The following is a 16,054-nucleotide window of genomic DNA, read 5'->3' as shown; positions in this document are numbered from 1 at the left end:
AATTCCACTGCTGGGAATGGTTCATGGAGAACACATCCAAGATAAGATTCAAGTTAGGAGAAAGGCTGAGTGTGTGATGGTGCTGCCACTCAAGGGAGATTACCAAACTCCCTTAGGAGGCTTTGGGAGAAAAAAATAAATGAAATAATTCATCTGGTATTATGTGAGGAGAGCAGAATAGGAAAGAACATATGTGCACAAAATGAGGTCTATTCCAAGTATAAGGATCATAAAGGAAATTCTGAAAAGATTAATTTGTAGTATGGAGAGAGATAACCGAGAGATCCGGAGCACACATCGGGAGACTTTGCAGAGGACTGCTTCTCAAACCAACCAGTTGAGCAATGGCTGAGGGGCCATGTTGCTCCTTGTCTTAACAGATAGGCTAAGAGTACGATTCATTATCTTCTAGATCATTGTTAGAGTGAAACGAGGAAGTGTCTGTAAAGAAACTCACACAGGAGTTCCCGTCGTGGCACAGTGGTTAACGAATCCGACTAGGAACCATGAGGTTACGGGTTCGGTCCCTGCCCTTGCTCAGTGGGTTAACGATCCGGCATTGCCGTGAGCTGTGGTGTAGGTTGCAGACGCGGCTCGGATCCCACATTGCTGTGGCTCCGGTGTGGGCCAGAGGCGACAGCTCCGATTAGAACCCTAGCCTGGGAACCTCCATATGCCATGAAAGCAGTGCTAGAAAAGGCAAAAAAGACAAAAAAAAAAGAAGCTCACACAGCGTTCTGCACAATTTTGGGGTTGGTTTCCTCCTCCTTTTCAATCTTATTTTTTTTCTCTTGTCTGATTGCATCAGCTGTTTCTTCTAAAATGCCTGAAGTGATAATAGGATGATGGACGTCCTTGCTTTTTTTCTGACCCATGTATGCTTCTCATGTCACACCATCAGGCATGGTGGCTTTTATTTTCTTTGGTTAAAAGGCATCTCTTGGGGAGTTCCCGTCGTGGCGCAGTGGTTAACAAATCCGACTAGGAACCATGAGGTTGTGGGTTCGGTCCCTGCCCTTGCTCAGTGGGTTAACGATCCGGCGTTGCCGTGAGCTGTGGTGTAGGTTGCAGACGCGGCTCGGATCCTGCGTTGCTGTGGCTCTGGCGTAGGCTGGCGGCTACAGCTCCAATTCAACCCCTAGTCTGGGAACCTCCATATGTTGCGGGAGCGGCCCAAAGAAATAGCAAAAAGACAAAAAAAAAAAAAGGTATCTCTTGGGGTTCCTGCCATGGTGCAGAGGGTTAAGAATCCGATTGCAGAGGCTCTGGTCGCTGTGGAGGTGTGGGTTTGATCCTGGCTGGTGCAGTGGGTTAAAGGATCTGGTGTTGCTACAGCTGCCACATAGGTTGCAGCTGCAGCTTGGATTCAGTCCCTGGCCCAGGGACTTCTGTATGCTGGAGATGCGGCCATTAAAAAAAAAAAGTCGGAGTTCCCGTCATGGCTTAGCGGTTAATGAATCTGACTAGGAGTCATTGGGTTGTGGGTTTGACCTCTGGCCTCGCTCAGTGGGTCAAGGATCTGGCATTGCTATGAGCTGTGGTATAGGTTGCAGGCATGGCTCAGATCCTGTGTTGCCGTGACTGAGGTGTAGGCCAGCGGCTACAGCTCTGATTAGACCCCTGGGAACCTCCATAGGCCAAGGGTTCGGCCCTAGAAAAGACCAAAAAAAAAAAAAGTCTCTCTCTATTCCTATTTATTATGTTTATCCTGTAGAAATATTCATTTTTAAAAAATTTATTGAGTTTTTTGTTTTTCTTCTTAGGGCTGCACCTGTGGTATATGGAAGTTCCCAGGTTAGGGGTTGAATTGGAGCTACAGCTGCCGGCCTATGCCACAGGCACAGCACCATGGGATCCGAGCCGTGTCTTCAACCTACACCACAGCTCACGGCAACACCGGATCCTTAACCCACTGAGCGAGGCCAGGGATCAAACCCGTATCCTCATGAATCCTAGTCAGGTTCATTAACCGCTGAGCCATGAAGGGAACTCCCCCTGTTGTGTTTTTTGAAAACCCAGAGTGTGTCTTGAATCTATTCAGATGCCTTTTGACTACATCCCACAGCCTCTGGGACACTTGAATTCTTCCCCCAATTCCTGATGTAGGTGGTAAGTGATTCCTTATGTTCAGCCCTTTCTTTCCTAATGGTGATGTAACATTTTTATCCTTCCCCCCTCCCAGGGTTTGAGGTCTTGGCTTCTGCTTCCTATTACTGGCCGTTGGAAAATGTGGACGGAATCCACGAACTTCAGGAAACAACTGGAGGTAGACAGGGGTGGGGACAGTAACTGGGGCCCCAGGAATGGGCGTCTCCCTGGAATCAGGGGCTGTCGGGAGGGACAAGGGAACAGCGTGCACTCTGAAGCCAGGATGACGGAGATGAATAGACATTTGCTTAGCTCCCCCCAGTCACTGCCGTGGCAAATGGCTTTTATTATGCTTTTATATATTTGTATATATTTTATGATTTATCAAAAATCATATAAGATATAGAAATCACATAATATAAAAATCATAAACTATATAGACACAAAAGTATAGAAAAGTATATTAAAATGTGAGCTCATATGTTTTTATGATTGAAGGACAGAACGTATGACTTGAAATATTATTAAGTTGTGCCTTTTCTCCAACTACCTGAAAACAAAAGCAGCTGTTTTCAGCTTGAAGCAGTCCATGACGGGTCAGTTTCTGTAGGAATCTGGATGTGTGTTTTCTAGATAGATGCAAATGTCGTAATCTACACGCCTGCGCAGACAGGGGCCCATTGGAAGCTAGCGCCAAAAGTTGTGCTAGCAAAGACTAACCCCCCTGTTAACAGGGTCCCTGTTTCACTCAGCAAAGTTAGCCCCGCCTACCTGTCAGCGCCTCCACATTATCACCAGCAGTTCTCTTTTAAAAAGATCAGACATTCTCTGAGATTCTTCAAAGGGTCTCCAGCTCCCAGGGAAGTGGAGTTTTCCTGTGACTCAGTTTCGACCTTGGCCAGAGGAGAAATCTCAGACAGCCCTGAGCCCTTTTTTAAAGTCTAAGTGTAACTCCAATAAGAAGCTTTTTAGAAAGTCTAAGTTTTGAGTGATTTGGGATACTTTTCCATTTTATTTTATTTTATTTTTATTATTTTTGCTTTTTAGGGCCACACCTGTGGCATATGGAGGTTCCCAGGCGAGGGGTTGAATCGGAACTACGGCTGCTGGCCTAGGCCACAGCCACAGCAACGCCAGATCTGAGCCCTGTCTTTGAGCTATGCTGCAGCTTGTGGCTACACTGGATCCCTTACCCCCTGAGCGAGGCCAGGGATTGAACCTGCATCCTCATGGACACTAGTCTGATCCATTTCCATTGTGCCACAGCGGGAACTCCCTGCTTTTCCATTTTAATTTTGATTTCCTTATTGCTCTTGATTATGTCGAATGGCTGATGGGTCCAGTAAGGGATTCTTGGACAGCTGTGCTAGTGCAGGCTTGAGGTGTCTATCCCGGTTCTTGGTCATGGATTACAGAAAAGAAAGAAACCTCACGTTGCTGATTACATGCTTGCCACATCAGCACACTGATATTTTCCTTAGGTGACACCTAAGGTGCTGCCAGAGATTACCACCTCAGATTCTGTAATGTTCCGAAAATCTGCTATTCGAGAAGCATTACAGCTGAAGTCTGTGCTGCTGGCCTTCTTGCAGGAGCTCAGTCAAGGAGATGAGTCAAAAGATGCTGTTCTCATCCTGCCTTCATCCAGCACAGCCTCTAACTTGCCTGCCTCTTGGGCAGCCATGGTGGCCACAATGAAAACCTGCCCAATAAATCCATCTTTTCTTCCAATCGTCTGTACCATAGGGAATGTCCCCATGGAATTTTTTTTTATGACCAACTCACTTTAAAATCAGTGGTTTCCTCTTGTTATGATCTAATGTTCTTTTCTCTGGGCCTTTATTTTAAAGCCTTTGAAAGGAGATCATTCCACCACATGGAAAATGCACACCAGTAGGACACAGACGCTTGTATTTTAGGGATGACTTCAAACAAGAGCTCAAATGAAAAATAAAAATTGAAAAAAAAAAAGAGAGCTCAAATGATGATCAGGCTATGTGTCTCCTCACCCCCCTCAACTCAATTCAGTATTGTAGATTATCAGATATAGTCACACTGGGGTTGAGTTTTGTTCACCCAAAGCATCAATTTCCGGTAAAACTCCAACTAGATGGATGCATGCCCCAAAGCACTCAAATGATGAAGGTTTCACTGCCTTTTCTATTAGATCCATTCTTTATGTTATAATGCTATGCTGGCATATTTTAATTTGATTCCAGGATTCTTAAGGGGGGAAAAAAAAGGAAAGAAAGAATAGAATCCACCAGCATAATTTACCACTGGGGATAGTTGAATGGCACCGAGAGTCATTTCATGGATGTACTGCTTTGCTACTTGTTGCTGAATTCTCTGTTTTGTCCATTCGTCACCATAATGTGCCATTGTTTTCATGCCATGCTTCTGTTTCATCAGTTTCTTGTGACATCACCACCATTAATCCTTTGGTTAAGGCTACTTGATGGCCTTGTTCAATTTCATATCTCTCAACTAAGTTTGGAAGTCGGAGCCAGCCAACTGGACCCACCATTTGTGGCCAAGTGCCACAGCCATTGGCCCTAGTTCTGGCATGGGACTGGGCCACTGGTGTCAGCCGGGGTGTCAATGGAATAAATAAGAGGGAGGTTGGGTCGGAAGAAAAAACCCAAGATGTCTGTTGGGAGAAAGGCACACTTCTCCATGTGTGTTAAGTTGAGAGATATGTTGGTTCCATTTGTTTTTTTGTGTGTGTCACTCATTCATGGTGTTTTTTTCTTTTGTTGTTTCACCCAGCGTTGCGAACCCACAACCTCACTGTGCTTCCTTCTCATAACTCTACCTTTGTGTATACCAATGGCTCTGCCTACTCAAATTTCTCTGCAACTGTAGGTGAGCACGTGTTCCTTCTGTGTTCTGTCGTATTGGGATCTGCAATGAATTTAAAGGCCAGTCTAATTTGGATCTATCACGAATTTGCTATAGCCTGAGTAGCAGATGAGCAACTATCCCCGCAAAGAGCAGAAGATCCAGGCTATTGAAGATAAATGACTTGAGTTCAGTCTAAAGGAAGTACAACAGATTGCAGTATACCAGGAGGAGTATATACATATATATACATGACCTCAAGCAACCAGGGTCTTCCAAACCAGCTACTTGCTTTCAGAACAATACAGACACAAGATGATATGTTTTCTAAAAAGGAACTTGTTTGGATTTTTTTCCCCGGTGTCAGGGATCAAACCTGAGCCATAGCAGTAGCAACACCAGACCCTTAACCACTAGGCCACCAGGGAACTCCTTGTTTGGATCTTTACATGGATTATATATAATTTTTCTTTTCTTTTTTTTTTTTAGGGGCACACCCACAGCATATGGAAGGTCCCAGGCCAGGGGTCAAATTGGAGTTGCAGCTGCCAGCCTACACTGCAGCCACAGCCATGCCAGATCCGAGCTTCATCTACTACCTAAGCTGCAGCTTGTGGCAACACCAGATCCTTAACCCACTGAACAAGACCAGGGATCGAACCTGCATCCTCATGGACACTATCGTGTCCTGCTGAGCCATGAAGGGAACTTCTGAATTATATTCTTTAGGGGAGGAAAAACATGCCCTCTTAATGGAAAATTAAAATTGATTTTTAAAATGCCTCATCAAACACTTGATCTCTTACAAACAGTAAAATCAGCATTTCTTCTGTAGCCAGAATTTTTTAATCATTAGAAGCTGTTTTATAAAACACACACCCACAAGAGTCATGATTAAATTATTATCTTATTTAATAACCTCCAGGGCCCATATGTTTCAGATTTTTCTAACACAGCACAGAGCAGAAGAAATAGTAACAATTTTGCTCTCTCTCTGATCAGTGACAAAAGTCAGTTCAGATAATTTAGGACCCGCTCCTGGTCTTTTCTCAACATATAACCTGATCGCTCTTTCAACTCTGGGGTGTTTAGCTTCCAAAATTAATTTTGCCAATTGAGCAGTAAGTATGGTGTAGGGTTTATACAGCCTAATTCAATTATGTAACTGCTATTTGCCCACATAATTAAAAAAAATTGGGGGAATGCCCCCAAAGCATGCAGATCCCAGGCCTGGGATTGAACCTGACCTGTAGCTGTGACAATGCCAAATCCTTAACCACTAGCCCACCAGGGAACTCCTGACCATGCAATTTTATAATATATAGATTTTCACACACCCCCAGCAATAAAAGATATAGACAAAAAATCAAGGAGTTGAGGAGTTCCCACTGTGGCACAATGGGATCGGAGGCATCTCTGGAGTGCTGTGTTGCGGGTTCCCTCCTGGGGCCGCCACAGTGGGTAGAGGCTCTGGCATTGCTGCAGCTGCAGCGTAGGTTGCAACTGTGACTTGGATCTGAACTCCATATGCTGCGGGGTAGCCAAAAAAGAAAAGATATTAAAGAGTTTAAAAACAGTAAGGAAAAACGCTGAAGCCCTTCACATTGGAATCCACATGCCCATGGTTGTTAGAAAACCCAAGCCTGGGAAGAAGAGGTCGGGTCAGAAAGCCCCCAGGCAGGAGGCACATCCCCACAGCCGAGGAGGCATCTGGGCAACCTTGACCCCAGTTAGCAAGATGTGACTAATCACCCTTGTTTTTATAGTCCTCACTTATCAGTTCTGTAAACCATTTATATCACACTCATACCATCAGAGAGGTTTGCTGTGGGGATGGGACCAAATAAGAGACCATGACGGAGCTCACGTCCCCGCCGCCACTGCTGGCCCGGAGGTCTTGCTGGTGGGTTCCTCTGGGATGACTCTGAGTTTTCCTCCCAGAGTCTGAGAATACATTCTCTTAAAATCATGAGTTCCCATGTCTAGGGTCAGGGGCTTTCAGAAGGAGGGGGCGGGAGTTCCCATTATGGTTCAGTAGGTTAAGAGCCAGACTAGTAACCATGAAGTTGTGAGTTGGATCCCTGGCCTCGCTCAGTGGGTTAAGGATCTGGCATTACTGTGGCTGTGGTGTAGGGCTGCAGATGCAGCTCTGATTCAACCCCTAGCCTGGGAACATCCATGTGCCTCAGGTGTGGCCCTAAAAGGAAAAATTTAAAAAATAAAAAAAAAAAGGAGAGAGACTTCAAGTGTAGCTTTATGTTTGAACTTGAATCTAAGTGTTTCACTTGGAAAGTCTACTCTGAAGCTGGGGGTGGAATGATGCAAGAGGTGGATGGAATGAAATTTTAGGACAGCAGGAGATTCCGATCCTATCAATCCTGGAAGTTCAACTCTCAGGGCAACTGTAGTAATTCTAATATCATATTACAGTGCATATTATACAGTGGCATGATATTCATATGATAACATATTAATAGGATAGAATATTTATATATATCAGAATAATTAATAGGATAGAATATTTATTAATATTCACACTAATATATGTTTATAATTTAACAATATTTAAATGATTTCACATGATATAGTCAATAATGTTAGAAATGCTTTGTTATAAGTACAAATAATACAACATATTTAGAGGTAAGTTGTTTGTAAGCCTGACATAATCATGGTAGAATGTCTTTAAGACTAGTGATTCTTAAATTTTATTCACTTTTAAACCCCTCCTATAATTTTTTTTGCCATGTACACATACCACTTGAAATATATTGTAATACTTTTTCTTTAAATTTTACTTACTTAGCGTCAATTGAAAAGGAAACTTTATACCACCAAGAATTGATAGAATAATTCATAGGATAGAATATTTGTTATTCAACATTCACACGAATACATACTGTTTAAATTGAACAATGAGTGTTAAATACCATTATGTGATGTAATCATTGATAACATTAGAAAGGCTTAATTATAAGTACTAATAATACAATATATTGAGATGTTCATTGTCTGTAAGTCTGACACATCTTTGGACTTTTAATCTCATGAGATTATTAACCTGTGATGTTGACATTCTTCTCACTTAGATATTGTAGAAGGGAAGGTCAACAAAGGCATTTACCTCAAAGGGGAAAAGGGAATCACACTTCTCTATTTCGGAGAGTACAAACCTTCTTGCATCTTTAACCCAGCACAGTGCAGCCCTGAAGGTGAGTGATGCGGTCGGTTTGTTTGTTTTGTTTTGTTTTGTTTTTTTGGTTCATTTCATTGTCAGGTGGCATCTGTTCCTGTGGGCTGTGGCAGATGTGAATGTGAAATTCTCCCCTGTAGGATCTGTGCAGACATCACACAGGGGACAGGAGAGGGGGAGGGGTGGGGATGCAGACACCTGAGAATGCTATTGGAGACAAAATTAAAACACCATCTCATGGAGGTGGGAGAGCAAAACATTTAGTTATGTAATGCAAAAACAAGCTGACAACAATTTTTTTTAAAAAAGAAAAAACCCGAAGAGAAAAAACAAAAAGTAACCCTCCCTAAAAAACAGACCCAGTGATGCCACAGTGGGGTTGGAGAGGGCCACGGCATTTGTGGGAAGTAAATTGATGGTGTGGTTGCTCACCAGTGATATTTCTGGCTCCAGGATGTTGGCCATGGGTCTGGGCGGGGCAGGAGTCTGTTAAGACTCCTGCCATGGGTTTGCTTCTTTTGTATCCATCAAGGTAGGGGGAGGGGACCAGTGGAAACAATTGTTCAAGCAGAAAGTTACAAGCCTGTGGTTAAAATAATGTCCTGGGAGTTCCCTTGTGGCACAGTAGGTTAAGGACCTGGTTTGTCACTGCTGTGGCTCTAGTTACTGCAGTGGCACAGGGTCGATCCCTGGCCTGGGAACTTCTCTGTGCCATAAGTGTGGCCAATAAATCCCTTGGCTCAGCAGTAACAATCCCGACTAGTATCCATGAGGATGTGTGTTCAATCCCTGGCCCCACTCAGTGGATTAAGGATCCGGCGTTGCCATGAGCTGCGGTGTAGGCTGCAGAAGTGGCTCAGATCCTGCGTTGCTGTGGCGTTGGTGTAGGCTGGCAGCTGCAGCTCTGATTAGACTCCCTAGCCTGGAAACTTCCGTATGCCATAGGTGCGGCCCTAAAAAATAAATAAATAAAATAATGCCATGGATAAAACACATGGATGCAAAAGAGAAGTTCTGTTCTTCTTTGTCTGTGAAAAGTAACCTGCTCTCTAGTATTTAGACCTCAGACACTGGATGTTTGGGCCACATTTCAAAACTTTCTGGGAAATTGTTCTCTCCCATCCAAATCAGCTTCAAGTCTCCAAGTTTCATGATCCTAGGCAAATGAACATTTTTCTTTCTAGGGAAAAAAAAAAGTTTTATGTTAGCTGGTCTGAAAGCCCTAAGGCTTTTTGGACATCTGATGGCCTTATCAAAACAGCGCTGTGATGAATGCATTGCTCTCGATGCTGGACCACATGGACTCCATTCCAGTAAAAGTAAACACAAGCTTAACAAGGCGATCACACATGGGAGGATGCATTTTGGACTTTGAAGAACCCGGAGTTTTGAGAAATGGTTTTGAGGTCCAGAACCATGGCCAGGTTTACAAATCTGCAGTTCGAGGTGTTCCTGAGTTCAAACAGCCCTATAAACACAGCAGGCTGTTTACTTCTCTAAATTTAAAACAGCCTTGCCTCAGCTACAATGACTAAGGCAGCCAGGAGAGCCTTCAGGGAGGGGAGCTCTTCCCTGGTTTGTCTCCCGGTCTGAGGGAAGGGCTTCTCTCTCAAAGAAAGGTGCCTCTGCTGTAACTGACTCACATGGAGGTCCCAGGAATCGATGATTAGGGGTTATTACCAATGACCAGCCCTTGAAGGGTGACTACGATGGGACGAGGGGAAGCAGGGCTATTGGAAACCAGAACTACTCGAGAGTTTTACCCGAACTCTGAGATCGTCACCTAGAGGCCTCTGAACGACTCTGGCCTATGGCTGGGTTTGGTTTTGCCAGCATGGAGTTAACATTCTTTAATGAACTGCTGGCTTTGGAAAATAGGAAAATGGGACATAAAAATCTGGATTTCTGGGAGTTCCTGTTATGGCTCAGCAATAACGAACCCAACTAGGATCCATGAGGATGTGGGTTCGATCCCTGGCCTCGCTTAGTGAGTTAAGGATCCGCATTGCCATGAGCTGTGGTGTAGGTCGAAGATGTGGCTTGGATCTCGAGTTGCTGTGACTGTGGTATAGGCCGGCAGCTGCAGCTCCGATTCAACCCCTAACGTGGGAACTTTCATAGACCACATGTGGGGTCCTCAAAAGGGAAAACAAAAAAGTCTGGATTTACAATTTCTCCTGAGAAATCTGCACTTCCTCCGGTGGAACTGAATCTCAGGGATGGACCTTGCCCTTCCATTCATCACAGACTCCTGAGCCTCTGACCATGGGGCCAGTTGAACACAGAGCACCTTAATGGCCTGGGCTTTGGGGCCAAGCAGCCTGGATTCCAGTCCCCATCCTGCTCCTTTCTGCAGTGACATTAGCAACCACTTAACCTCTGAGTCCAAGTTCTGCATCTCTACCTTGGGTCAGTTGAAGTACCTTCTTCCCCATGGGGTTGAGCGCTGATGTGTTCCCAGCTGTGGTTGGTCCAGAGGTCACAGCCAGTGTGCGTAGCCCCAGACTTCCCTCCTGTCACTAGGGTCTGGATCCTAACCCAGTCTGCCTGCTTGGATATGACCCTCCGACAGGAGCTGACATGCTTGGACCAATCACAATAATGACCTACATTTGTGGAGTTCCCGTTGTGGCTCAGTGTGTCAGATGTGGCTTAGATCCTTCATTGCTGTGGCTGTGATGTAGGCTGGCAGCGGTAGCTCTGATTCGACCTCTAGTCCGAGAACTTCCATATGCCGCAGGTGCAGCCCTAAAAGAAAACAAACAAAAAACTTGTCCACATTGGATTAGCCTTTTCAAATACAACGACTTAGCCTCCTCCATGTTTTTTGGGGGGACATGCTGGTGGGAACAAATGTATAACCGTTATTCTTTTTTTTTTTTCATTTTCATTTTTAATTAATTTATTTCCTGGGTAGTAGTCAACTTTTATTTTGTATTATTTATTTTTTTAAAATTATGGTTGATTTACAGTGTCGTACCAATTTCTACTGTAGAGCAAAGTGACCTAGTCATACGTATATATATATACATTCCTTTTCTTATATTATCTTCCATAATGGTTTGTCCCAAGAGACGGCATATAGTTCCCTGTGCCATACAGGTTTTTTGTTTGTTTGTTTCATTTCTAAAAGTTTTATTGCAGTATCATTGATTTCAACCCGTTATTCTTCTCAGAAAACCAGTGTTTAAAGAAAGAATGTTAAAGAAACCTTCCTCACACCCAGTCCAAGAGGTCAGCTCTTTTCCTGTTTGTTATTTCCCACTTCTCTGATGGTCTCTGTTGATATTTTCAGCTATTTTGGTTTTTTCCTTTAAGAATGTTTCAGAGGACAGGGTTGAGGTTAGGGCTTGTCAGAAAAGGATAAAACATCTGAGCTATTTAGCTCTCCTATCTCCGAGGTCTTAGATAGAACATGGAATCTTCTTTCTCTGCCAGGCTGCTCACTCCAAGCCCTTCTGCCCACACCCTGCCCATCCCAGGGCGTCTCTCCACCAGCTCCAGTCTCTGAATTGACTGTAGCGCCTGCTTTTTGGTCAGTGGTGCCTCCTGGGAAGTTTTCTCATGGGCACCGGGTGCAAATGCAGGGGAAGTTTTTGAGATCTTTATGGGCTCAAGGTCTCCCCTTGTAACTACACAGCCATTTCAGACTCCAGCCAATCCTTGCTTAACAAGCACCATCTTGCCAGCTCCAGTCCTCCTTCCTTGGCCTTTAGCTCTGTGGGGGCTGTGTCTTGGTTATCGCCGTAGCTTCAGGGATGAATATCTGCATCATAGATGCTTGATCCACCATTGACTGAACAGATACTTCCAGTCTTTCTTTCTTGTTATTTTTAAAAATTAAAGTATAGTTCACTTACAATGTTCTGTCAATTTCTGCTGTTCAGCAAAGAGATCCAGTCACATGTGTATGTATGTGTATGTATATATTCTTTTTTTCATATTATCATCCATCATGGTCCATCCCAAGAGACTGGATAGAATTCCCTGTGCTGTACAGCAGGACCTCATTGCATATCCATTCTGAATGGAATAGGTTGCATCTGCCAAGCCCAAACTCCCAGTCCATCCCACTCCCTCCCTCTCCCCCTTGGCAACCATAAGTCGCTCTCCATGTCTGTGAGTCTTTCTGTTTTGTAGATATGTTCCTCTGTGCCATATTTTAGATTCCACATATAAGAGATATCATAAGGTATTTGTCTTTCTCTTTCCATTCCAGTCTGTCTTTCTGATGCTTCAGTTCCTTTGAATGCCTCTTCGGCAAGTGTCTGATGGGCCCCCATTTGAATAACACCCACCATGTGTCCTTCTCCATTCCTAAAGGGGCCTGAACCATTATTTGCATTCCTCTGACTTTCAGAAAGTTATTTCTTCTTTTTTTGGCCACACCCTAGGCATGTGGAAGTTCCCAGGCCAGGGTTCAAACCCATGCCTCAGCAGTGCCCCCAGCCACTGCAGAGACAATGCTGGATCCACAGCAGGAACTCCAGAAAGTTATTTCTGATATTGAGCTACATTGCATCTTGAGTCATTACCTCGAATGCAAGTTCAACTCTGCGTCACCTTGGCTCCCCCGAGGAAAGACATTCTTCCTGTTTTACTCATTAGATTTATCTTTCCTGCCTCTGGAGATTCACCCTTGGTTTTGTTCCCCTTCTCGAGCATTAGAGCTTCCTCCATTTGTAAACACCAAGAAGCCTGTTACAGCTCCAGGCAGCAGCTGGGAAATGTCACCATCCACAGTCCCTTGTCGGCTTGGAGAGGACTTTTTGCATTAGGTTACTAAATTCAAAATACTTCGACATAACCCTAAGACATGTGCAGGATGGAGTTTCAGGACAGAAATTTCCAGCAGGGTCTGGCAGAGACAGGCCGGCCGGGCAGGGAGCCAACTTCTGTCTTCCTTAGATGATCAGGGGTTACAGGGATGTTGGAATCCACGGTGGGGACTCAGAAGTATTCATTCAGGACACCCATTTCACAGATGGGGAAACTGAGGCCCAGAGAGGGCTCAAGACTGCCTAGAGCCACACCACGATTTAGTGCATGGTATCCCGGAGGATTGTTTATAGACCATCAGTGAAGGGTCTATTGCAGAGATTGTTAAAAAGGAAAGTTCTCAGGTTCCAGCCCAGGACCCACTGAAGCAAAAATCTCCGTGGATGGGGCCTGGGAATCTGGGTTTTTAGTCAGGCCCTCCAGGTGATTCTCATGGACTGTAATGTTGGAGGTGACTCTAGCCCACAGATATGTTTTGTTTGCTGGATTATGTTGGTTCTCATAGATTTTTACATCTGAAACAGCTTTCTAAACTGTTTTTGGCAAAATGGGTGGATCCAAATAGCCTGGCTTACTGTTTGCAGAAACAGCCTCTTTCACAGTGATTAATTTCATTTTTAAAAGTTAATATCCAAAAATTTCCTGTAAACTTTTCACTGGTTGCCTAGTGAAAAGGATCCAGTGTTGTCACTGCTGTGAATGGGGTTTGATCGCTGGCCTGGGAACTTCTGTATGCCGTGGGTGCAGCCTCCCAAAAATGTTAATAAAATTAAAAACCAACTCCTCTGTAAGAGAAAATTCATTAAAAAACTCCACTTCTTTAAAATTTTTTTTTCTTTTTTTAATTGGAGGTATAACTGATGTGTTAGCTTTAAGTGTTCAGCAGATTCAGTTATACATATACACACATGTTCTTTTCTGGATTCTTTTTCGTTGGAGGTCATTACAAGATATTGAATATAGTTCCTTGTGCTCTACAGTAGGTCCTTGTTGTTTACCTATTTTATAGATCATAGCGTCTATCTGCGAATCTCAAACTCCTAATTTCTCACTGCATTTCACACAGCGCTTGTTCTACCCTTGCAAACTCAACTATGGCTAGAGATGGAACTCCTCAGCCTTCACCCAGTGTCTCTTCTGTTATCCAGATCCTCCGCCACTATGACCGTCAGATCTTTTTCTCTCCAGATTTTGTTCTTTGCTGGGTCATTTCTCCCACCTCACTTGGTTGTTACTTCCTCATCTTGGAGTCATGGAGCTGGGGGAAAAACTCGAAGGATATGATGCTGAAGCTTCACATCTTCCCAACTTCTCTTTGTCAAGTAAAGAGCAGACAGCATCCGAGAAGACAATGAATTCTGAGCCTTGGAGTTTATCTCTTTTAATGTTTCTACTTTAAGAGTAAATCTCTCTTGTGTAGCCTCACACTTTGCTCCTCAACTGTTTCTGTGTTTTTTAGGATGACTGAGAAAGTCTTGGAAACCATTCTCTTTGTGTTTTTTGGCCCATGGGTCTCCACCATGTTGAGTGGATCATAGTAGATCATTTGAAGATTGTACCAAGGGAACTGACACAGCCAGACATAATTCTATCCTCATAGTCCTAAAGTGGGCCAAAAATGGCACATCATCCCCTTAACTCAACTTAGGCAACTTAGGCTATCAAGGCATTGAGGCAGGATGTGTTTATGCCAAAGTCTTAGAGTGGATTACTTACTTTAATTGGTGGAAGTTGAAGGATGCAATTATCTAAATTTCCAATCATAGTAGAATGTCTTTAAGACTCCTGTTTCTTTGCTGGAGGTTGACTCCAACAACAACCTCACTGCTGTTCAGCAGGTTAAGGACCCAACGTTGTCTCTGTGAGGATGTGGGTTCAATTCCTGGCTTCGCTCAGTGGGTTAAGGACTTGGCATTGCCTCAAGCTGCGTCACAGGTCAGAAATGCTGCTCAGGAGTTCCTGTCGTAGCTGAGCGGAAACACATCCGACTAGGAGCAATGAGGTTGCGGGTTCGATCCCTAGCCTCCCTCAGTGGGTTAAGGATCTGGTGTTGCTGTGAGCTGTGGTATAGGTCACAGACACGGCTTGGATCTGGTGTTGCTGTGGCTGTGGTGTAGGCTGGCAGTTACAGCTCCAATTAGACTCCTAGTCTGAAAACCTCCATATGTCGCCGTGAGGCCCTGAAAAAAAAAAAAAAAAAAAGGTGGCTCAAATCTGGTGTTGCTGTGGCAGCTTCAGCTCAGATTTGACCCCTGGCCTGGGAACTTCCATATGCTGCAGGTATGGCCCTAAAAGGAAAAGAAAAGAGTAGCAATTCTTAAATTATACTCTTAAACTGCTTTTTATGTTTTTTTTTTTAATCTGTGTGCCATAACTCTATTATAATACTTACTCTTTTTCTTTACATTTTACTTAGAGTCAATTGAAAAGGAAACTTTATATCACCAAGAACTGAAAACCAGTAATCATCCCCTAAGTGGAAGATACCTGTATTGTTGAATTCTGTTGGTTTCCCTTACCTGCCAGCAGCTCTCAATTTGAGCTGTGGCATTTCTTTGTTAAAACGGCAATTGTTCCTTACCTTCCAATGGACTTTGTCCTTGTCACAATCAGAACTGAGAAGGAGATGAACTTCTCACACTGCGATTCGTGGGATAAAGGCATATCTATATGCTAAAATTCCCTTGGAGAAAGTGTCCAAGACCAGAGTGGGTGGAATGATTAGCTCTTAGGAAGATGTGGGTAGAAACTGTCACGTCAGCCAGTACTGGGCTGAAATGCAGAGGTACAGAGTATACTTCAGGGTCCTACAGAATCACAGTACACGTCTAGGGCCATGATCTTGGTTGATTTCCACTAGGTGTCTGGGTCTTTTCTCAGCTTATACAGAAAGTCTGAATCTCCCTCTCTTTCTCTGCCCCCCCCCTTTTTTTTTTCTGGCTGCGCCTGTGGCAGGCAGAAGTTCCCAGGCTAGGGATCAAACTGCCCAGCAGCAGTGACCCAAGCCTCTGCAGTGATACCTGATCCTTAACCCACTGGGCCACCAGGGAACTCCCAGTCTGTGTTTGTTTTTACCCCCTCCGCCGCCCACCCCCCCAAGCCCTTGGCAGGATCTGCTCCATTACCAGATCCCTACACAGTTGCTTCTCTCTC

The 16,054-nt window shown here is 44.2% G+C and overlaps 1 protein-coding gene across 2 annotated transcripts in view; it reads left to right on the top strand.

Annotated features, from left to right (window-relative positions):
* The window catches only part of ADGRD1 (adhesion G protein-coupled receptor D1), a 182,926-nt gene that overhangs the window by 16,250 nt on the left and 150,622 nt on the right, over positions 1–16,054 (top strand). Inside the window, exons 3-5 of one of the 2 annotated variants that reach the window (XM_047760612.1) lie at positions 2,183–2,266; positions 4,858–4,953; positions 8,019–8,141. In XM_047760612.1, the coding sequence (XP_047616568.1) occupies positions 2,183–2,266; positions 4,858–4,953; positions 8,019–8,141 (303 nt within the window). The remainder of the gene's footprint in view (positions 1–2,182; positions 2,267–4,857; positions 4,954–8,018; positions 8,142–16,054) is intronic. The other variant, XM_047760613.1, reaches the window with a different exon arrangement.

This window comes from Phacochoerus africanus, chromosome 15 (genome assembly GCF_016906955.1).
Source record: "Phacochoerus africanus isolate WHEZ1 chromosome 15, ROS_Pafr_v1, whole genome shotgun sequence".
NCBI classification, from domain to species: Eukaryota; Metazoa; Chordata; class Mammalia; order Artiodactyla; family Suidae; genus Phacochoerus; species Phacochoerus africanus.
The sequence above is the reverse complement of the archived record's forward strand: the minus strand, read 5'-3'. Positions and strand labels throughout refer to the sequence as shown.